This window comes from Berghia stephanieae, chromosome 1 (assembly GCF_034508935.2).
Source record: "Berghia stephanieae isolate SIO BIC M18660-M18661 chromosome 1, UCSD_Bste_1.3, whole genome shotgun sequence".
Classification (NCBI taxonomy): domain Eukaryota; kingdom Metazoa; phylum Mollusca; class Gastropoda; order Nudibranchia; family Aeolidiidae; genus Berghia; species Berghia stephanieae.
Genome location: NC_088360.1, coordinates 128,890,978 through 128,915,486, shown reverse-complemented (window position 1 = coordinate 128,915,486; position 24,509 = coordinate 128,890,978). Strand labels below are relative to the sequence as shown.

Genomic DNA, 24,509 nt, shown 5'->3' with positions numbered 1-24,509 from the left:
AGAGAAAACGCAAGTCTTGCCACACTCAACCCCAAGATCAACTTTAACTGTGTAAATTTAAGAATTCTTATTTTTATATATACCTAGTCAAAATCATCAAAAGAAGTAATGAGGAAGTGCGACATTTTGCTGAATGTGCGATTTCATAAAAGACAGGCGAGAGACCCACCAGTAACCTAGTCTCTTGCACACCTTTGATTTATCATGCATTGAGCTGGTGTCAAACAAGATAGTCTAAAACAAAGTACTTATCAAATTAAATAATATACCCAATATGCCCAACAGAATTATTGTTTTTTTTTTTTAATCTTTTCATTTCAGGTGAAAGGACAAAAGATCCAACATCATCATCAAGAGTGTGTTCTTGTCACTTCAGAGATGGTGACAAAGCCAACCTCCCTGAATTGTTTGACAGAAATAAAAATAAATTGTTTCCATCAGAGCCAGAAAGAAAGAAAAGAAAAGTGAAAAGGAATTCCCACCCCATCTCAATTGGCACCAACATCAAGAAGTCCACCACCACCACCACCACCACTACCACCACCACCACCACCATCATCATCATCATCATCACCATCATCATCATCATCATCATCATCATCATCAGCTCAACTCTCTTCATCATCATCACAAAGTCCCACCTTTAAAAAAACCAGATTCCTCATCATCATTATTTTCCTCCTCATCATCATCCTCATTATCTTCTCCCTCATCATCATCTCAACTCTCGTCACCATCATCACAGGATTCCATCTTTTAAAAAAAAACAGATTGTAGAACAAGTGAGGATATTTTAAATAGAACAACAAATTTAATTCAAGAACAAAAAATTACAGACAAAAATAAGGAAATAGCTAGCTTTAAAAAACCCAACTAAGTTAGATTCAACGCACTTACACTGTTTCAAGCCTTACAGAAAAAGTTCTTCGAATGGAGACAGGTGTACATTCTTTTAAAATATTTAATATTATTGTTCAATATGTTGAGTGCTTTAGAGGTAACATTATTTATTATAGTAGATGGGAAGTTCAGGAAGAGACAGTTGCATTAAAAGACCAAATTTTCATTATTACACTTATGAAACTTAGACAGAACTACGCTAACCTTCATATTTCACAATTGTTTAGCGTTAGTGAAAGTACTATAACAAATATTATACAAACTTTTATTCATGTTTTACATAAGCCATACGCTTCTCTTTGAAAATGTTATGAAGGTTACATGCCCTTCTAGACATAAAAATAAACTATCAGCTCCATCATCATTTTTAAGATTTCCAAATTGCAGAATGATCATTGATTGTACAGATGACCAAATTGCTATTCCTAAAGAAATGGATAAACAACGGTTAACTTATTCTTCTTATAGGTCCATGAATTCTGTTAAAGCTCTTGTTGGTCTAAGTCCAAATGGTGTGATAAATTTTATTTCTAAACATGATCCAGGGTCTGTCTCGGATAAGGTCATTGTACAAAATTGTGGATTACTAAAACTTTTAATTTTAAGCCCTGGAGAATTAATTTTAGCAGATAAAGGTAATAAAGGTAAAACCCCATCCTGATTCAAGATATTTTACCTCAAGGAGTAACTGTAAATATCCCTCCCTTTTTACATAATAAATTTACTGAAAATGAGATTTTATTAACAAAAGAAATTGCTTCATGTAGAATTCATGTTGAGAGGGCTAATGAAAGACTGAAAAATGTTAACATCCTCTCATATATTCCAACCATGTTAAGAGAAACATCTGATATTATTTTTCAATTTGTTGCAGCACTTGTCAATCCCCAGTCTCCTCTTATTAAGGAGATTGCATTTTGTTAGCTTTGCCATTTATTTTGTACAACACACATATTTTGTTCATCGTCATCAAATCACCATTCAAAATAATGGTTTTGTAGGTCCATACATGATTTTACATGATAAACATGACAAATTATGGCATTGTTGTATCAATGTATGTTCAATGTCATTAACATTGTTAAATAAAACCACACAAATTAGTTTTGGACTGAATCAACCCAAGGCATCATCAAGATAGATCTGTGGAAGTAAAAGAATAAAAGATTCAAATTTAGAGCTGCGACCATGCTCAATAGGCAAAAAACAAACAAACTAATAAAACGTCTGTTGTGGTCTTGTGGTATGACACTCGCTTTCAGATCAGAAGGTCCTGGGTTTGGGCCTCGCTCGGCACATAGTTGAGTCCTTGGAGAAGGCTCTTTACTCACAATCTCTCACCGTACTCAGGTGTCAAATGAGTACCTGGCGTTGTCTCTGTCCGAAAAAATTGTAATATCGCCCAACAGGCATCATGTCCCGTCTTACATGTTAAATGTTGCTGTTGGCCAGGGACCCCTTGTAAAGCACTTTGAGCACATTTAGTGGATATTACGCTGTATAAAAACTCAATTAAAAAAACAAATTAAGTGATTCTTTCATTCATCTTGCTTTGTTGATAAGGGGGAAACCCGAAACGTCCATTTTATCTGTTTTCGTATATTAAATTGAAGTTCACATTCAATTTCACAATGTTATTGATTTCTTCGAGTTTCAAGCAGCAACATTTACATTACACCTTAACCCAATAGGAAGTTTAGTTTACCGTGACTAACACTGGTCTAAATAAATCCTTTATTCATCCCATAGAGGAAATTTATCTCTAGGGTCTATTCCCAGGGAAGACTGGAATAACCACGGTGCAGCGCCGCAAATTGAGCTAGGGCGAGGTGACTTGCTCAAGGCCACACAGCGCAGCGGCGGGTGAACGAACTCGGTACCTTTCGGGTACGAAGCAAAAACCGTACCGCTGATCCACGCTGCCCCACATGAAGTATGATAAAATGTCTAGCGTGATTGGTGATTGTGATGCTCATATGAGTATTATAATAAAGGTTACAACACGATACTAAATAGTATGTAGTAGACTATAGTCAATAGCAACGAAAATTAGCGAAGCAAGACTAAGACCTCAAAGACTCAAAGTCCGTGGTCCATAAGATAAAAACACAATAATTCAATGACTCCCTCTCTCTCTCCCTAACTAAAATCGGACGTAAACAGTTAAATCTTTCCATTGGATATACTAAATCTGCCTAAACTCAAAGTCCAACAGTAGTTTTACGGAGATGTGAGATTTTGAGAGTGAGAATGAGAAGACGAAATGACTTACCTTCACAGAATACTCTTTATTCTTCATGCTGGCTTGAACTTTGCCGAACATCAAGCCATCTGAGTAAGTGAAAGTCAAAACAGGACCTGACTGATGATGATTTTCACCTCGCGAGACACTTTATGCTCATTGGAGAAGTATTTCATAAGGGCGGTAATGGAAATAGAGTTCGTGTCAGCCATTTTTCTCGACTGTTTAGAGCCAGCCGGTTTGTTGCCATGCGTTGCTGCGCAGGATTACGTCACGACTTAGGAAGCCTATTAGCACTGACAACTTTCTCTGGTAGACTGTTCCACACTTGAACTTGAACCACTCTAACGCCGAAACTATGCTTGCGCACATCGAGTCTGGCCCTTTGTGTGAAAAGTTTCTTATTATAGTTGCCCCTTGTTCCTGTGCTCAGGCCAGAGTTTAAGTAGATTACCAGCTTTTTGGTCATATTTTCCATTTAACATTTTGTACACTTCAATCATGTCACCTCCTATTCTTCTATAACTTAGTGTTGGTAGTTTCAGTTTTCTTAATCTCTCTCTTCGTATGTCATCCCTTTCATACTCGAGATCTGCTTGGTAGCTCTTCTTTGGACGCCTTCTATGAGCTCAATGTGTTTACTTTTGAATGGTGCCCAGACTGAGCTGGCATATTCCAAGTGTGTTCGCACTAATGCTTTGTACAGTGGAATGAAAGTATCTTCATTTAGGTATTGAAATATTCGGCGAATTGTTGCAAACATTGCAGTTGCCTTTTTCACTTTCTCGTTGATGTGCTTTTCAAAGCTTACTTTTGTCAAGATGGAGGTGATATCCTGGTGGAGACAAAGATGATGGTGAAGATATACAAGCCAAAGTAGGTGCTCTCTTTAAGGCTGTGGCTATTCGGACTTGAACCTGAATAAAATAAAATTCTGATAGTGTTAGAAGAGCAACAATCCTTCGACAGTAAGGAAATCAGCTGTGTCAGTCTGATACCGGTAAAATAGAATTTCTTCTGAACTCTTCTGCTTTTATTCAGTTCCACCTATTGCTACTGCTCGTACTGTCTCTCTTCTGTGTTTGCGCACGTACATTCAAGTTCAGGATAGGCTACTTATGGCACGTATATTGGGGTTTGAGTCCGAATAGCCACGGGAGACTATTCAGACTCTGAGTCCGAATTGCCACTTCGTTAATTTAACGCGTTAATTTAAAGAGAAAAAAAAAAGCCTAGACAGCCATAAAATCATAAAAATATATGAAGCAGACTTTCAGGCAAAAATGCATTTATTTTTCAACACTCCTGCCTGGAACGTAAAGTTATGAGAACCGCTGAAGAAATTCACTTAAATTTACTTATTCCGTTGTTGAAAGTGACTGTGACAGCCAGCGATCGACTTCCCTTTCCAAGAACTGACACACCGACAACAACCATTCGGTATTCAGTGGGCGGAGTTACAGCTAAATTAAACTTGTCACATGACATCTATTTTTAGTTGGCAAACTTTCCACTTTTCATTGGGTACCTGCGACTTACTTACACTACCTGTCACTGTCTCACTGTGTTTCAGGATCATATTCAGAACAAGGAACTAAAATATTAATTCAACCGTAAGAAGCTTTCAATGTCAAAAATGGATGGTAAGTACGTTTTTAAAATTTGTAGATCAAAGTTGTGAAAAATGAGTCTGGAAAAAAAGACACCCCACTCTTGTTTCCTCTCACGCCTTGTCGCACCATCGGCAAGGGGTCGGACGAGGACTCTAGGCTTAGGAATGTTTTTCGGATCTCACTTTTCAATCAAAAACAACTTTTGAGACTACAAATTGGTTTGAGATCGAAGTGCAGTTTTTATAATAAGCGCTCGTAGTTTGAGATTTAAACGATCTAATAAAGTTCCTTCGTTCAAATAAAAATGTAAACACAAGTGACACTTTCCCTCTTCAGGGACAAAAGTTTTGACATTCAGCAGTTTCCACCAATGATGAATAATTCAAACAAATAAATCGCATTTAAATTTATTATTTGTAGTATTTGACAAAGGCTAAATGATTGAATTTTTGTTATGTCTAGAAAAAAAGGAAAAAATTCTTCAAAATATATCTTTGTTGTAGAGGTAGTTAATGTTGTTTGACGATTACGTTAAGAGTTTTGGTTACCGTGTTTCATTCCTCAGGGCCCAGAGCAAACTTTTTTCGTGTGCCCCAATGTTCCCAGCTTTACTTTATTCTTGCTGTCTTGTTTGATTTGAGAGCTGACATTTCCACTGATTGTTTTTGGAAAAGTTATTCTCACTCAAGCTTTTTATCTTTCTTTTGTCAAAGAAAGTGAATCAAAATGATTATGAAAAATATTCTAGGTTGCTTGCACCAAAGTTCTAATTCCTTTATTTTGGGTAAAGGTAAAAGGAGCCTCCATTTCAAACACTTTCTTTCTCGCTCGATTCCGAACTTTTAAAAAGCAGTTTTTTAAGCAACACTTGTAGCATTCCACCATATCAAAATCAACTTGGGTAAAGATCAACATGTAAGATCTGAGTCTGATAAAACCTAAATTGTTAGCCAAATTGTTATGGGCTCATTGTTATAATGGAAATGCAGTCGAACTTGTGCTCGTACCACTTGTATAGTATAACTTATAAGTAAAAGGCAGCCACATGCCATGGTGGCCAGCCTTCCTGGCTGACCATTATTTTTTTTTCTCTATTTTGTTACTGCATAAGGCAGCCACTCCGTATTGCGACCCAAACACTTATTTCTGTGACAAAAAAGCCTTTAAAGTAGACTTGTGTAAGGAAGCAGATGATAACTCTGACAAAATCAAACTCATTATTACTTGAGCTTAAAGGAGCTAGGAGTGTTACTAGTGCCATGAGACTCCAAAACAAATAACGCTCTTCCTCACACTACCTTCATGTCCTTGCAACAGTCAGGTGCAATCAATCTTTATTTCAAATTGAAAAATTACATATTAGGTAAGTTACCATCCCCCATACAAACATCTGACCACGCGGTTATTTGTACAGCTTGCGGCCACAAATAAAGGAACATTTTTGAATTGCCATTGCAACTGCAAAATCTGCACGTTTTGCAAATTTTTGACAAATTCTTTGATTCTTTTTTTTTTATTTTTGCAAAATTTGTGCTCCCCGCAGTGATGAAGATATTTATTGTAATTTTGTTTTCCCAACTTTGTGCCTGTTTCCAAATGACCATAATTTCTGGCAAAATTTGCCATTTGTTTGTCCCATAATTTTGCATAATTTTGAATTTGAAATTGCGTAATTCCACGGGGATATTTTATTACATGGGTTGCATGTAGTTATTAGTTAGGTGTGATACATACACCATATTTAGAAACCTGCAAAATTTTTGCAAAATTTACTCTTCTGCAAAATTCATAATTTTCTTTGCAAAATTTTGAAATATTTTTTGAAAAAAAACGCGGGGTCAGAAACATGCCTTTGACTTAATAAAAATTATATGTACAATATTGTATTGACAACGTGATCTTGTCAACAATCAGGTAACCATAGAATTCCAGTGGTACAAGACAGCCATCTACAGTAGAAGCCAGAGAGCAAAATATACATTTTATGGCCAGTTTAATTGATTGTCCCTATTTTTACGCCTTCTTATTTCTACAATGAGAATCCGACTCGAGTATTATATCTCTATCCCCATTAGAAAGTTTACTGTATTCATGTCCACCAGACTCCGGCTAAATGACAATTACAATGCGTTGATAAATAACGCACCTCTATCTGAAGAATCTGAATGCACTTTGAAGTCGGTTAATTTTATTGCAAAATCCTTTGAACGGTCAATACACAAATCAAAGACCAAGGACTATTTAAGATCAAATGCAGGCATTTATTCCAGTCAAACAACATTGACTGAGTTGAGTTGATCATTATAATACTCAATGGGAATTAGACATGTGATAGGTGTTTTGTTGTTTGTTTTTATTTGTTTTATGACGCCTTCAACACTATGTAGGTCATTTAAGCACCCTGTGATAAGTGTGATTGGTTGTCCCGCAAGCTCGTTGTTAGAGCACTCGCTTTGGTTCACACATAAAGGAAATGGGATTAAGCCTGAATGAAACCAAGATCATTTGTTTTACATCCCTGTCCACCCAGGAGTGATTGGGTAGTTGGGTCTGTTAGATATGGTGGAGAGTACTTTTGCAATAGACTAAAGGCATACCCAACGCGTATCCAGCACTTGCTATTGTCCGTTGAAAACAATAGAAACTTATGGCTCTGAAGGACTACCCACATGAGAGAGAGAGAGAGAGAGAGAGAGAGAGAGAGAGAGAGAAAAAGACTGGGGGGGGGGGGGGGGGATGGAGGAATAATCAGAAGCATGTAATTGATTTTGGTCGGGGCCTGGATCAGTTTTATTTACAATCAATATAACTTGTAACTCTTAGAAATATCTGTGAGAAACAGCGTTATCTCATTTGAAAATAAAATGTAATAGTAGTAATATTGCCATACAGACATCATGTGTTTCCTACGATTGTAAACACAAGAAGTAAAATCATTTCTGTCCCAGCCCCTCCCCAGCCACAACTGAACATACCGACAATGGTACCAGGACTGGTAATCTACCAGCCCCAGTCTCAGTGTGACTTTGGCCTAAGTATTAATGCTGGCTTTGGACACCCTGTAAAGCACGTTAATGGATAGTGTGCTATAGTAAATCTCAGATTTTCTTGTTTTTCTTCTTTTTTTTTCTTCTTTGCAACCAACTCCAGCATGCTGAAGATAATATCTGTTCTCTGTCGTTTAAGCTCATTATTCGTATTGCATTGATCAATACAGTGGAACCTCAGTAAACTATAATAGTGATGGTGGGACCAGCCTAAAATTGCTGTTACAACCGAATCCTGTTATAGCCGAATTTCAAGGAAAATAACGCAAACAGCCTAAATCACCATCCTTTTCTCTCTCTCTCTCTCTCTCTCTCTCTCTCTCTCTCTCTCTCTCTCTCTCTCTCTCTCTCTCTCTCTCTCTCTCTCTCTCTCTCTCTCTCTCACACACACACACACACACACACACACGCATACACACATATAACCTTTCTATATTTTCATCATCATCGTCAACATCATATTATTATTGTTGTTGTTATTATTATTATTATTATTATTATTATTATTATTATTATTATTATTATTTATTATTATTATTATTATTATTATTATTATTATTATTATTATTATTATTATTATTATTATTATTATTATTATTATTATTATTATTGTTATTATTATTATTATTATCACCATTACGGTATTGATGATTGAATAAAAGGAGATAATGATAGATAACGTTGGTGATGCAGAACATTGTAACTTCAATTCAATGTACTCCACAAGCTTTAATTAACTACAGGCTAATCTTCAATTAACATAACATATATTGTAATGAGGTTGCCCCATGAGAATTATTCCATTCTGGTATGTAGTCTAGACTGTCATTATACACCTCCTTCATCATAAAAGCTCAGTAAGATTTATAATCAAAAGCTTTTCAAGATTCCTTTGATTGCAATGCTGTACACTGACAAATCGACTTTTTCGATTTACCTGGAATATTTTTTTTTTTTGTTCAAACAATAATACTGACGCAGTAACTCAAATTGTTTTGTATTGTTTTGTTTTGTTTTCTGAAATCAGCTATTCTTTTTAAAGCCGTACAAAATGGGTTATCTTAATTTATCAATATTTGAAGTTTTAAATAAAACTGACCAATTTTTTTTCTTCTAAAGAAGCGTTTTTGGGCGATTGTTTTTTTTTTTCAGTGTTAAGAACATAAACAGAAAATCCATTCAAACAGTTCACGTCGATTCAATCGATACACATGTGTTTTCAAACAATTTCTTGTGTTGTGTTTCGTGAAAGGATAACATAATTTTTATGACGTGTCTCATTCAATGACATGCACGTATTCCCAATGGCGTCTCTAAATTGTATGCCAAATACTTTTCTCCCCTGGAAATCTGGGATGAACTCTTATTGTTTGTTGGTTTGGGTTGTTTTTGCAGGGGTTATTTGCGTGTTAATTGATAATAGTTTTAAAGGGGTATACTCTAACTCTAAGGGAAAGTTAATCACATCAAAAATTTGAAACGATAAAGCATCGACCACTACCTAACTAAGCTCCCAACTCAGCTCATAACTTTAATCGGATTCATTGTGCTAACAAATATTATGAGAAATATGCATAGGGATTGAAGTCACATTATTCGCTCTTAAAGTCATATGACTCGCTCAAATAAGTCACCACCATCATATAGGTGTATAAATCTATCGTCATCACTGTGATCAAGGTATTTTTGAGATAGGTGATAAACAGCTTGTAGTTTTCGAGTAAAGTTTCGAGATTCCAGATTCCCTTTCAGACAAGCCGCCATCATTTTCATCGGGTGTTGAATTTGAATGGTTTGAAAAATGTATTCTTTACAGTTCCTTTCTCCTTTAAACAATCCAACGACGTCATGACAATTTATTTTATTTATTTATTTATTTATTTGTGTCTGAACACGGTGCTGGAAATTCGATTTATAGACCCAAACATGAAACTTGGGTTGGTTTTTCTTCGTTATATTAGAGAATAAGTACCGTTTCTTGCATTGCAAAACACTCGACGTTCACATTTCTCATTATATTCTTTCTAAATTTACTGTTAGGGTTCCTATTCATCCCGACATAATTCCGTTTTGAGACGGTGGGTCACATTATTTTGTTTCACTGACAATTTCTAGGATCGATAGCAGAAACAAAAATATATTCTATGAAGTTGTGAAATCTCCATCAAATACGATGGTATTGTGTGTGTGTGTGTGTGTGTGTGTGTGTGTGTGTGTGTGTGTGTGTGTGTGTGTGTGTGTGTCATTTTAGTCACATAGCCGTCAGTTCTGGTGTATGCTAATTGGGGTATGACTTGGGTGGTCACTGAACCACTGACGAGATTATATCAGACTTTTCTTTTAAACTACCTGTTTTGGTTGTTTGTCCCCTCACCGTCAGTTGTGGATACATAAAGCAATTAGTGTGTTTTAATGGATGGTTTTCTTCTTTTGGAGAGAATGGTGGGGGACAACTCTCTTGTTATCAACATTTCAAAGGGATTTATGTTTTATAGGAGTGTTCAAAAACTCATATATTACATACATACACTACAGCAGCTCAAAGAAAACGATAAACCACAAACACTAAGATACCAGTCCCGTAGAGATGTGTGGGTTGTTGTAATTATGTGTATTTAATTACTAAGTCACTGATCAAGGGGCTGAAGAAAGTAAGAAATGCATTCACTCTGTGTCCAGTCGTCTCAAAACTATATAGATCTACTGTCGGGTGAATCCGATGCTTACAAACAATTGACGTTTAGCTTACATCATACACAAAGATGTTTTAAAAGACTAAAATTTACATCTTCTGTTAATAGGCAAGAAAAAACGTGACGTCACACCTACTCTTCGTGTTCCAAAATCATTCGAAGTGTGTATGTAACCAGTCCTTCGGAGGACTAATAATGAATAGGTTACATATTGAATCATAAGGTGGCATAACTATTTCAGTAGCAGGATGTATCGGCAGATTTTTAGGATTACGGGTAGTAAAAGAGCGAGGATGGATGATCTTTATTTACGACGAGCATAATAATATTTATTTAGACCAGAAAATTAGATGCCATCACTCTGAAACCAGAAGATCAATAATTCCACAAGGCAAGTATCCAGTCCTCCGGAAGAGTGGTTTTACAAGGCCAATGAGATTGGAACACTTTTTTGTACATCGCACTTTTGTTCCCTATTTTGATTTAAGTTATTGTTTTTCTTCATAATTTTTGTCCATTCCGACATAATACCCGATTTACAATGCGATTTACAGTGCGGATGAGATTTTGTCTGACACAGCAGTGCTGCATCATGATTGAATTGTCGACTTGTCCTCCAGTGTCATGACGCCAGAAGTCTAAATTGTTACGCTGAAATAATTCTCCGTCTCTTTTACATAATAATATTATATATATAATTGATCGTAATCATCTTGACAGGTTGCTGGTCTATTTTTAAATATTTATCCCAGCATTTATATAGATAGTTCGAAGATGACGTCACTCAGGTCTTTGTTATGGTTTTTTGCCATCCGCGTTTATGAGTAATGCTCACGGAACTGTATTAACGTCACTAACGATACACACAGTTTTGTGTGTTGGTCCGTTATACTTCCGGATGGCAATGTTATGAGCTTCTTAGCCAAGCGCATACTATCTATAGAGCCAGCCACCCAATGGGCATGATCTATATTACATTTCCATGTGCTCTAGGTCATTGGTAACATTGCAAAATGTGCTCAAAGTGTCCTACATAGTGAAAAGTGTCCACCGATTTTTAACTATCTAACATTACGATTGGTCATTGTGTTCAGCTTGACACATTGGCATGTTTACAATTTTCATAAACAAAGCAGCGTGTTTACATTTGTTCAGAAATGTCCAATCGTTGGACAGTAACAAATCACGTAATTGATGACTCGGTTTGACGAAAACATGAATATAGATCGCTCCCATTTGCTGTTTGTGTGGGTTAAAAAGAATAAGTATGTGTGGTGGACATGACAATTAATTTAGCATCTGGGGCCCCTGTTGGGCTTTAAAATTTTGTCATCCTTCTCCCTTGTTTACTTATTTCCGCTAATGAAAGGAAATTGAAACTATTCCGCCTCCGAACAGGACACAATAGACTAAGAGGACATATGTTTACAAAGCTAGGTATTGGAACAACCCCTTATTGCCCATGTGGAACCGACCATGAAACCACTTTACATGTGCTTATGGATTGCCCATTATACAACGTGCAACGTTCGAACCACTGGGTCACCCCTACAACACTCAACACAAAGCTCGATGGTGAGGCTGAGGACCTAAAGCGGACCACAGACTTCATAGCAGATATCGGACTGCAGCCATAGATGTCCATCAGAGGAACGAAGAAGAAGAAGAAGAAGAAACCTTTCAAGTCCCCCCAAGACTTTGTAACGTATCATTTAATATGTCATCTTTGTGAATGGCTGGAATAATAATTGTGGTCGCTGTGTTGTGTGTCGTCTGACGTCACCACTTGTGTTTGACAGTTTGACCCCTGTGTGTAAATGTCAACAGCTATCTAGACTGTTTGATGCATGTCTTTGTCTACTTCTGTCCTGCCTTTTATGTGGGGTCGGTCGAGACGCTATTGATGCTATAGGTAAAATGCTTACAACATCCGCCAGCCGGTATAAATACAAACACAGAAAATGGGTAACCTTAAATTTAACCGTTCATAGTCTGATTTATAATGATGCTATGTGTTTACTTAAAATACTCACAGCATCCGCCAGCCGGATATTGGGTACGTACAAAAACACAAAACTATGTTTTATTAAACGTTTATAAATAGTTTAAAGTTGACGTCACTCGGGTCTTTATTATTGCTTTTTGCCATCCCCGTTTATGAGTAATTCTCACTAAACAGTGCTAACCAGACTATAAACGTTCAAGATTACACATAGTTTTGTGTATTGGTCCGTTATACTTCCGGATGGCAATGTTGTGAGCTTCTTAGCCAAGCGCATACTATCTCTTGATAGAACGAAATTGTCGTCACTTTGTTTTTGTTTTTAGCCCGCCATTTTTATGAGTAGTTTTCACTAAATTGTATCAATCAGACTATAAACTGTCAAGGATACACACAGTTTTGTGTGTTGGTACGTTATATCCGAGGGGCGGAATGTTGCGAGTAAATTATCTTAACGGACTTCATCAATAGTCTGATAAAAAATAGTTAGAACTACTCATAAAAATGGGACTGTCCCCATTTAGCAATATGTAGGGGGGGGGGGGGGGAATAAAAACATGAATTAAAAAAAAAAGTTGGATCATTTATGATTACGGCAATGGCCCTTGCATGTTCTAGAATTATGATTTTTTGACTAGTAAATTAAAGCAAGGAAGTAAAATTCCTCAGGTAACAGTCCAAACATACTGCTGTTTTGGGTCGTGACGGTATTGTGCCTCAGGGTGTCCCGTTTTAGCTCTTTGAAAAGTTGGCCGCTATGAAGTGCTAATAAATGAATTTGAATTTTACTATAACATTTTAGTTTTAAAATTCAAATCACGCCGAAGATGGTCATGGTCGACACGTCTTATTTGCAGGCCTGATAAATCACATAGTTTTGGACTCATTGTCTTAATGGAAATGCTGTCAAACAAACGCAAAATATTGTCCATTACAATAATGTTAAATCAAGCCAATAATTGCGTTCGGTTAACAGACCTGCAAATCCGTGCACATCGGTCATGATCCATACTATTTGTGTATTTCAAACCCATACCATAGGCAACTTCAGTTCATTCCTGTTACCCGAAACATTCAGCCCCTCATATCCTTGGCACTACTCTTAATTTTGACAACACATGCTGTCGAAGTATATTATTGATTTTATGCGTTTAGGTAATATACCCACAACATCGTCATCCAAATTGAAACCTACCAACATATTAAACTGCGTTTTTGTCTGATTGGTTGGTATACTTTAGTAAGAAGAGATCACTAACAGGCTGTCTAAAAAAACTAACAAAGAGCTGAATGACGTCACCTTCGTTCCTTGAGGGTCCTCTCATTGATATGTCAAAATATGATAAATAGATGCTTTGCGCTTGGCTAAGAAACTCATAAGATTGCCATCCGGAAATATAACTGACCAATGCACAAAACTATGAATAATCTTGCACGTTTATAGTCTGGTTAATACAGTTTAGTGAGAATTACTCATACAAATGGATGGCAAAAAAAAAAATATAAAAAAAAAAAAACAAACCAATAACAAAGACCCGAGTGACCTCAACTTCGTTCTTTCTGTACTCACAATCCGAGCTGATTGATTTGTCTGCGGGGCTTGTTGTAAAAAAAATTAAAATTAAAATTGAGCTTTATATAGGGCAATATCCACTAAATGTGTTCAAAGCGCTTTACAAGGGGTCCCTGGTCAACAGCAACATTAAACATGCAGGGCGGAACATAACGCCTGTTAGGCGATATTACAATTTTTCGGACAAAGACAACGCTGTTAACGGCCAGGTACTCATTTTACATCTGAGTACGTTGAGAGAATGTGAGTAAAGAGCCTTTTCCAAGGACTCAACTATGCGCCGAGCGCGAGGCTCGAACCCAGGACCTTCCGATCCGAAAGCGAGTGTCATACCACTAGACCACATAGCCGCGCTTATGGGTGCTTATGGTGTGTATTTTGCTCCTCCACTGCGGACCTGCAATATTTGCGGGGAAATAAAGACTATTACGATCACGCACTCATCTATTATTATTATTATTATTATTATTATTATTATTATTATTATTATTATTATTATTATTATTATTATTATTATTTATTATTATTATTATTATTATTATTATTATTATTATTATTATTATTATTATTATTATTATTATTATTATTATTATTATTATAATTATGGAAATTTAAATAGATCGAGACGAATCTTCTGGGCCATCAACGATCAAAATCGGTTCGGTGATAAAATCTGTAGAGGTGTGTGTAAATGAATCTTGTAACATCTTGTCAGATGGCGATTCCCATCAGATGACCGATCATTATGCCCTAGCAGATTTTATAAATAGTCATTTGAGTCGAAGGATGATAGAATTGCCCTTTATTTATATTTAAAGGGTTTGCAAGTTGCTCATAACTGTAAAAAAAATAGTTTTATAATTTTTAGATTTGCAAGTAATTTTGTGCTCGTTTGCAAAAATTTACATGGGCTGGAGGGAACAATTTTGACCCCAACCCTTTTTAAAAAAAGATTATATCAAAGAATACGGATGTTATTAACTGTGTTGTATTTAGTTATCTTTATCAATATTGTGTTCCGTTATCAGATTGTGTGTACAATCACGGTGCTTTCAACTTTGATAGTTGTTAAAACACATAAATTTCTCTGTGTTCCAGGCTTGCCAGTTTTGGCAATTTTTATTGCCATATTACCCGTCCCCCTTCCTCCTCCCAACCCCCTCCCCCCCCCCCCCCCAAAAAAAAAAAAAAAAAGAAGAAAAATACGTGTCAGTTTTTCAATGTTTTGACATGAAGAAATTGAATTTGCAGGGCTGCTAAAAAGCATATTTGTATGATTTTTTTCACATTTGCAATATTGTATGCTTTTCCCGTCAGATCGTACTTTTTTCATGAGAATCAATACTTAACATTCTAATATATAATTGTTTTAATTCTGTTTCTCATAAGATGTCTCAACATTCTTCATACTTCCTGCAATATATGTTTTAATGATTAATTGTTGTTTGATAGATTTAAGGGGTTTTATTTGCATTGCTTCAGCATCAGATTTCACCCTCACAAAATTGATACAGGCAATGAAATGATCAAATCTTACTCTTTTTGAAAAGCACTATTAAGCTATCTCTTGTGTTGAGGTTGGCAACCTGTGGTGGGGTTTTGTGCTTGTTGTGGGTACGAGTCCAAACGATAAGCTCAATGGGCTGGGTTAGAACCTAATATGCGCGCTATGGCTATCGCTATCAGCTGCGCCACTCCACCCACACCACAAATGGCTCAGTTTAATCTAGGGGTAATCTAATACCCTCAATAGAACTTGTAAATTGGACTGAAGTTTCAATTATTTTTTTTTCACTTTATGTTCAGCTTCAAATTTACCCCGTTCTGAAACAATGGGTCACATACATAAAATTCGGGAATCTCAGTTGATAGAGCACTCCTCTCACACGCAAAGAGGCTGGGATCTATTCCATGTGAAGTCGAACCCTTCACCCCCACCCAGAAGTGATTGGGTCTGTTAGATCTGCGATAATTACTTTGCGATAGACAAGCGTTCTATCAATAGGTTTACAATCAATTGCTATTGTCTGTTTATCTTGTGTCTTAGAGCTTTTAATGACACTTTAAAATATATATTATATATAGTATAACAACATTCCATGATGGGACACGCTTGGGGCAGATGTAACCTCGGATTCTATTTCCTGGTAGTGGAAGGCCGTACAAGGAAGTCAATTATTACATACAGCTTAGTTAGAGGCTTGTTGTAAAAATTGTTGGGAAATGCAGTCAAAAACACTTAAACCGAAAGCTGACGAAATGTTGTCAATTGTCTTTCTCTTTGTTGCTCACAATCTCTGTATGGTTTGGAAGCGTAAAACTTCTTACTTGAAGACACTGTGAAATCTAATAAAATGTGGCCTTGTTTTGCTTGTTTTTGTTTTTTGTTGTTTTTTTGTTTTTGTTTTTGTTTTTTTTGTTTTGTTTTAGGCGCCGGGGGTCCTTGATATAGTTAAAGATTAAAACAAAAAACAACAACAAAAGAGTGATTTTCGTGTGTGTGTGTGTGTGTGTGTGTGTGTGTTGTGTGTGTGACTACCCAGTCAGAACCTCGACTCTAGTCAAGTCTCAGAGTTCGAGTTCTGCTCTGAACGGTGCAAAGTTAAGTTCTTGAAAAAAGGTCTTTACTCTTGCCACACTCGGGTTAAAATGAATTCCTGGCCGTTAACAGCGTTGTCTCTGTCGGAAAAAAATTGTAACATCGCTTAACAGGAATTATGTCTCGTCTTACATGTTAAGTGTTATTGTTGGCTTGTGACCCCGTGTAAAGCGCGTTGAGCACGTTTTATAGATATTTCGCTCTTTCTTAAATGCTCTACTTTTTTATTTTATTATTTTTACCCACAGTTGTTTTATTTATGTTTTTTTTTTCATTTCTTCTCTCTCCTCTCTCTCTCTCTCTCTCTCTCTCTCTCTCTCTCTCTCTCTCTCTCTCTCTCTCATCTTCTTCTCTCTATCTCTTCTTCTATCTATCTATCTATCTATCTATCTATCTATCTCTCTCATCTATCTATCTATCTCTCTTCATTCTATCTATCTATCTCTCTCTCTCGCCCCCCCCCCCCCCCCTTTTTTTTTTTTTTTTTTAAATTTTTTTTTTTGCATTGAAATAGGTACATCGGTAATTCGAGAAAATTACAATACCCATGCCTAGTGCCTGATTTCGTTCTCAAACTAACTGTAGTCATCACGCTATCAAAACATGCCTAAAACGATTTCGATGACTTCATCCTTTTAATTCCCGTTTAACAGGATTTTACTGTACCTGTATGGATTTTGTTTTGTTGGGTTTTTTTTCAATTTTTTTTTCAAAATTTTTTTCCTCATCCGCCTTAGGTTTTGTATTTTGTTTATTTTTATTGCATGGCATGGTTGAAGGTGACAGTGTTTTATCATTGTTTTAATCTCTCTTTCAGAACATTACCTGCCTTGACTGGAATCGACGAAAATCCAGGCGCGTGCTGGAGTGAGAGATTATGAGTGAGTGAGTTCTCGAGGGTGCACATAAGGTGTCGAGGAGTCGCGGTGCTTACAAGAGGGTGGCGAGATGGACTGTAACGTGAATCGAGTGCATGGACTTACTATTAGCTAATTGGTGCTATTGTGCTATTTCGTCTAAATCCTTGTTTTTTAAAAAAATCATTTTAGCCAGAAAAAAATACTTCAAATATCAATCGGTTAAAATGATTCTCCGCTGGCTGAAATCCTTAAAACCTGATACTTATTTTAAAATCTTAAGGGTTTGAGCTTTTTTGACAAGTTTTGGGTCATTTTACTGTATTAATATTTGAATTAAAAGTTTTCTGGCCAAAATGAAAAAAAAAAATCCCCCCCAAAAATTGAAGAAAAAAATTGTTTTGTGAGTGGGAGACAGCGTAGCAACTGACAGGTTAAATCACAATAATGATGCATCATTACACTCACTGGCTTGGATGATAACGCGAGTGTGTGTGCGTCTTCTATGATTGTAGCGTTGTTAGTTATTGTTGATGTGATGTAGAGAGCTGCTCATGCTGTGAGTAGATGGACGCCGGTAACAGGAACCGCCACTAGACTATCACCATAGATAGCAGCAGCACACTTGAATAACGTGCCTTGTTGCATGTACGTACGGGCATCATAGATTTTGTACTACAATAAATTATAGATGTTCAACGATCGTCTATTGTTTGTGCATCATTGAATTAAGAACATAAATGTCTCTTCTAGTGAAGATTGTTGTGTCACAATTGTGACAATGCATAAATTGCTTATTTCCGTAAGTTCTTGTAATTCCCGAGCTTTTAAGTGCACAATATATAAGTATACCAAATAGGGAGCGTCCAATAGTAAAAATAGTGTTCCATGAAGCTCTTCATTTTACATAATATTATATTGTTGGTTCAGAGAAGTGCATGTCCGATACTTGACACAGTGAAGTGATGATTTGACCCAGTGAAGTGATGGTTTGTTTATAACTAACTTCATTCATTATAAAATAATCGTCAACTCCAATTTCATTATTCGGATGACAACTTGATAAAATTCTAGTTGGACAAGTTTTATTGTTACCGACGATGTTAAAAAAAAACAAACTATTGTGACAGAGATATCTTATCGTACCTTCTTAAAGCATAACTAGGATAATGTATATCCTTCCAATGCCTTAAACACGACGTGTACTTATTTTGCAGGTCCGATAACCAAAATAGGGAAGAAAAGTGTGTTGTAAAAAACAAAAAACAGAAAAAAAAACTGGTTCCTATTTCAGTTGAAATGTAAAACCACTCTTTCGGAGGACTGGATACATACCTTGTGTAATTTATTTTCCGGTGTCAGAGTGATGTTATCTTATTTTCTAGTCTAAATATGCTTGATGTCAATAAAGTTCATCCAACCTCGTGTTTTACGTCCCGTTTTCCTAAAATTCTGCACATACATCCTGCTACTGAAACTTGTATACTACCTTTATGTAACCTATTCATTATTAGTACTCCGGAGGACTGGTTCCATACACATTCCCAAGGATTTAGGAACCAAAAGAGTAGAGGGTTAGATGTCACGACTTTTCTTCCCTATTGTTATGGGCTCATTATTTTAACGGAAATACTCTCAAACCAACGCGGAAATGTTATCCAGTCCATTACAACAATGTTAAATCAAGCCCATAATTGCGTTCAGTTATCAGACCCACATGCATGTGCACGTCGCTTAAACATGACATGATATTGAAACAATCTTAATAGATTAAATCTCATTTGAGACCCAGCGTCTCAAAAAGATATGTTTATAGTGATATTGATACTGAAAATTGTGTTTATAGTCAAACGGATGAAACTGTTTAAGTTTTATTTTTTATTGAGTAGTATAAATACTGATGCTATGCGTTTAGTTTAAATATCCATAACATCCGCCAGCCGGATAGAGCGATATAACGCACCAACATAAAAAACTATATGTAACCTTCAACGTTTATGGTATGCTTAATTCAATTTAGTGAGAACTACTCATAAAAATAGCTGGCTAAAAGCAATAACAAAGGGATGAGTGACGTCAATTTCGTTCCTTCTGTAGTACCATGTCGTGTAAAAAAACCGACGTTTCATATTTCTGATCATTTTCACTTTGATTTTACTTTTTGGCACCCGCTTCACCCAAACATAATATCGTTTTGAGACGGTGAGTCACATTTGTTTGCAGGCCTGCAAACCACCTACTTGAAAATTTAAAATTTCGTAGGTTTTAATATATAAAAATAGTGGTCGCTAAAGTTAACTTTATAGTTAACTTTATATATCAACAATTTACCATCACAGGGATTAAATAGCACTTCAAAATCCTTTAAAATTTGTGGTCTGGCGTCAACTTTCATTTTCAAAAAGTTTAAGAGATGCTCATGAAGTTCTAAAATTGAAGCCAAAGTTTCTTGATATTACGAATTTTTCGTAGTAAAAGGCAGGTCTGAAAGTTTTTGATTATGACAAATACTAATCACAATATTTGCACCTTAATGATTTCAATTCTTTTTCGATCAATTTCTTGAAGTAGTCAAAAGTACCAGCTTGGGAGAGGGGGCGTCCGAATTGAGTGCTATTCCAAATGTTAACTACGCGAAGAAAAATAATGAATTATGTCTAAAGTTAGTTCTGCACCTTGAAATTATAAATGTTAGATTTATCACCTTTTGTAATAACATGAAATGAAGTGAGTAGAGAAGTACTAGAAGGGGATATAGGCTATAATATGTAGTGTAAAACTTTTTGCAATGATGGGAAAGGAGCTCGGGATCACTCACTTTATTACATGTCATTATTAATCAGTGCTGATGGTTTTCCTCGTATCCACGGAAATCCACGGTTTTGGAGTCAAAGGAGCCCCCCCCCCCCCCTCCCACTTTACACACACACACACACACACACACACACACATCAATGTATTGGCAGTGAGAGAGTTGGTGTGTGGTGGAATTTACAGGTGCAATTTTTCACTCTTCAGAAGTTAGCTAGTGTAACAATGATAATTTATCATCTCAATTTCTCTTAAGGTGGGGGTAATATGGAGCTTATAGGCAATTGTTCAAAATGTTCCTCCTTTTTCACTTTTTGTTACCATCCGCATTGATTAATGTGTAATTACCTACCCCACTTACTTTCTGAATTTATATTCACCTCTTGTAAATTTAGTGTGGATAAAAACTGCCATTTCAACAATACCGTGTCTATTTCACTGGGATTACAAGACGACTTTGGTGGTTGAAAACATTTCCGGTTATCGGAGAGAAGAGTGACGCCATTATTACGTCATTAAAGTTGGATTGGATGTGGATTTGGATTGTGGATTGATCTGTCACTGAGGGCAAAGGAAGGAGACCGGGAAGTGGGCAGGGACAATGGCGGTAAGTACAATATTTTTTATATTTTTATTTTAACTATGGTGATGGTAGTAAGAAGTAGGTAGTAACAATATTGATGATGATGATGATAGTAGTAGTAGTAGTAGTAGTTAGTAGTATGTAGTAGTATAGTTTTAGTAGTATTATAGTATGTAGTATATTTTATATTTTACTTTACTATGGTGATGGTAGTAAGAAGTAGGTAGTAAAATATTGATGATGTGATGATGATGATAAGTAGTAGTAGTAGTAGTAGTAGTAGTAGTAGTAGTAGTAGTAGTAGTAGTAGTAGTAGCAGTAGTAGTAGTAGCAACAACAACAACAACAATAACAACAACAACGACAGTAACAGTAGTAGTCTTTTTCTGAACTATTCGTAGCTTTACTGTTATGCAGGTTACCGAAGCTAGAGCTGTATCGGGTGTCCTCTCATAACCGATTGTCCGCGAAAAATGTGGAAACGGATAGTACTCAACGAACATTTTTTTTTTTGTTTCGATCGTGCGATAAACGGCCAATCATTTCTTACCCGTCATCTCTAAACGATATCATATCGGCAAAGGTCGGGCAAGGAAAAGTGAATTTAGAACTAAAATGAGAAGAAATGCGAACTCAATGTAAAACATTGTATTTATTCTCCGCTATAACGATAGAGAGTAACCTCATATTTTATATAGCTATGCGGATATAAATTTATTTTCCAGCACTTAGTACATGCCCACATAGTACCGCGTTGAGACGGTAAGTCACATTTATCCACAACTGATTCATTGAATTGATTCACTGATTGAGGGATTTATCTATCCCCCCCGCCCCACCAAAGTGTAAAGCTAGATTAAATGTACAATTTTTGAACTTATAGTGGTTTTCGACATCGATTTCTTGGCCATAGCACGACTTAAGGAGTGTGTTATTAAGAACGAGTGCCGAAAACAATATGGGTTCAAAAATTACGTTGTTACACCTCCCATTAAAAAATAACAGTCAAAGACGAGTGCCGAAAACCAATACAGATTCAAAAATTACGTTATTATACCTCCCATTAAAAAAATAACAGTCATCAAAGATACTCTGGAATAAGTTCCGAAGTTGTGTAATTATTTAATGGAAAATTTATTAAGAGGATATAACATTAATAGACAAACCGTTTGCTTGTAGTGTTGCGCAGCCCGAAACGTTCCGTATTTGTTTGTTTTTTTTTTGTTTTTTTTTTTGCTTTGTTTTGAAGCTGTTATATTTATTTTTGTTCTTTATTTTTTACAGTCCACAGCTTCTAGCAGCTTAGTATCACTGACTTAAGTCGAGAATAGTTGGGGTGCTAGCGTTTTGTCAGTGCGATAAATTGCGTTAAGGCAGAAGGAAAAAAGCAGAAAGTCGAGTGTGTGGGAAAATTATGAAGGTAACTGATTGACCTCAATCAAACCCAGGTAAAACGATTGGTGTGTGTGTGTGTGTGTGTGTGTGTGGTTGTGTGTGTGTGTGTGTGTGTGTGGGAGGCGGGTGGGGGGTAGTATTATCGGTATGATGATAATACTATGGGAAAAGAAAGGTAGAAATACATTGGGTTCTTAAAAAAGGTTGGCTCTGTTTTTGTTTTTTTTTTTGTTATTTTTCTGTCGCACTCTACTTTCATTTAAAACAAATATTTTCCCATGCTTTTAGTTTGAGCGAAATCATATAAAGAGGTAGTAGGTAGTACACGGGGGGGGGAGAAGATATCATTAAATTTATCTTAGTGTCGATTGTATCTTATCAAATATCACGTGTTTTTAACGATTCTTTATCACGATTAGATAGTTGTCATTTGTATTTTAAGTTACCTATAGCCTAGGGTTTTTTTTTTTTTTTTTAATAGATACAATATTGTGCGTTTTCACGGATTTGATTTACCACTCACTGTGCTTGTTTGTAAATGTTTGTACGTATCTATTTGTTCATTTCATAACGTTTAATCTGTTCCCCGAGTAGGCCACACGGAACCATATTTCCATTTCATACATTACCAGTCCCTTGTTAAGCGTCCTTTTGTATTAACCCTCTTACAAATAATCAACTCATTCACCCCGGAGTCGAGTGGGGAAACGTGTTTAAAGTGCATTCCCAAGGACGCAACATCGGGACCAGAGTTTTCCATGATCAATGCCACCCATCCGACCACTAACTATACTTAAAATTGCTTAACTTCAAAATGGGACACCGCCCTGCTCAACCCTATAGCTCAGTTGGTGGAGCACTCGCTTTACTCGCAATGCGACATGAATCAATCCCGGGTGTAGTCGAGAACTTTTCTTCCTTATCTTCTCCCTCTGCCCACACAGCATTGATTGTGTAACTGCGTCCAGTCCAGAAGATAATCAGCCTTTTCTTGTGTCCGTTTAATGCTATAGAAACCGGTATAAACCCCGGCTTCGTGAGTCCTATGGCTCTAATGCGACGTGCATGCACTTATTTGCAGGTCTGATAACCCACTTCATTATTATTGTTATGGAAATCTCAAAAAATGACTCAACATATTGTCCATTACAACCGATTTCAGACCTGCATATATATTATATATATATATATATATATATATATATTATATATATATATATATATATTAATATATATATATATATATATATATATTATATATATATAAACGTCAGATTTTGACCATTATTTCAATTTTTATCATGGAAATTACGCCAAGATTAAACCGATTTTGGACTCTCCTTCACTTTTGATTTGTAAGTTTTTCTGGCCTAAATTTTAAATTTAAAAAATAAATGAATCTGTATTTTGTGGCGTTAGACAAGACGTCACCTGCGTGTTATCAACACATTTTATCAGGTAATATTTATATTAGTACAGAAACCAACAGCTGGGAAATTCAACGCCTCCGGATTGAAAGAAAGACCTACTTTCTATACCAGCGTGTGATTTTTTTATATATATATATATATATTTTTTTTTATAAAGTAATAAACGTTCTTCGGAAGCATTGGAACTTGGATAAGCTCCAGTTTTATCTACTAATTGGATCTGGGGATGAGAGGTGAGGAGTTGAGGGAATGTGGGAAGGATTTAGAGAGAGGGTGGGGGAGGGAGTGGATTAAGGGATATATGGAGAGGGTGGAGGAGCGGTGGATGTGTTGTAATGATAACTGTAAAAATGCTAATGAAAAAGTGGAAATGGAATGGCTTCGGCTGAAAACAGTGCAAACAATAGGCGTTTCGGGTGCAAACTCTTCGTCAGCAAAACAATAAACAGGAACTTCAAAAACAAACAAACAAAGAATTAGTGAGAATTGTAGCGTATGATCCCACGCACTCTAATGATAACTGTGACACTGCACACGGATACTATGAAATATTTTCTATTTTTTTTTTTTTTTTTTTTTTTTGGCCAAAGGAGAGAGCAGGGGATGGAGAAATAGAGACAGACGAGAGAAATAGAGGAGAGAGAGAGAGAGAGAGAGAGAGAGAGAGAGAGAGAGAGAGAGAGAGAGAGAGAGAGAGAGGTGGTAGGCGTTAAACTAGTCAAAGTTTATATCCGGCGGGCAATTATTTATATGTTTGTACGTAT

The 24,509-nt window shown here is 36.2% G+C and overlaps 1 protein-coding gene and 1 long non-coding RNA gene across 20 annotated transcripts in view; one reads left to right on the top strand and one right to left on the bottom strand.

Moving 5' to 3' along the window:
• Positions 1-787: 787 nt before the first annotated feature.
• On the bottom strand, positions 788-3,923 carry LOC144963134 (uncharacterized). The gene is made up of 2 exons (XR_013643570.1): positions 3,173-3,923; positions 788-2,043 (listed from the first exon to the last, which is right to left on the bottom strand). It is a non-coding gene; the product is annotated as an uncharacterized LOC144963134 (long non-coding RNA).
• A 702-nt stretch (positions 3,924-4,625) lies between these two features.
• Positions 4,626-24,509, top strand: part of LOC144963132 (uncharacterized) — a 75,038-nt gene continuing 55,154 nt past the window's right edge. For 2 of the 19 annotated variants that reach the window (XM_078896810.1, XM_078896803.1), the window contains exons 1-3: positions 4,646-4,785; positions 17,487-17,554; positions 20,733-20,944. In XM_078896810.1, coding sequence (XP_078752936.1) covers positions 20,939-20,944 — 6 coding nt within the window. In that variant the 5' untranslated portion in view covers positions 4,646-4,785; positions 17,487-17,554; positions 20,733-20,938. Of the gene's footprint in view, positions 4,786-17,486; positions 18,516-18,535; positions 18,867-20,544; positions 20,945-24,509 lie in introns of those variants that run through there. The other 17 variants (XM_078896801.1, XM_078896820.1, XM_078896806.1 and 14 more) reach the window with 16 other exon arrangements.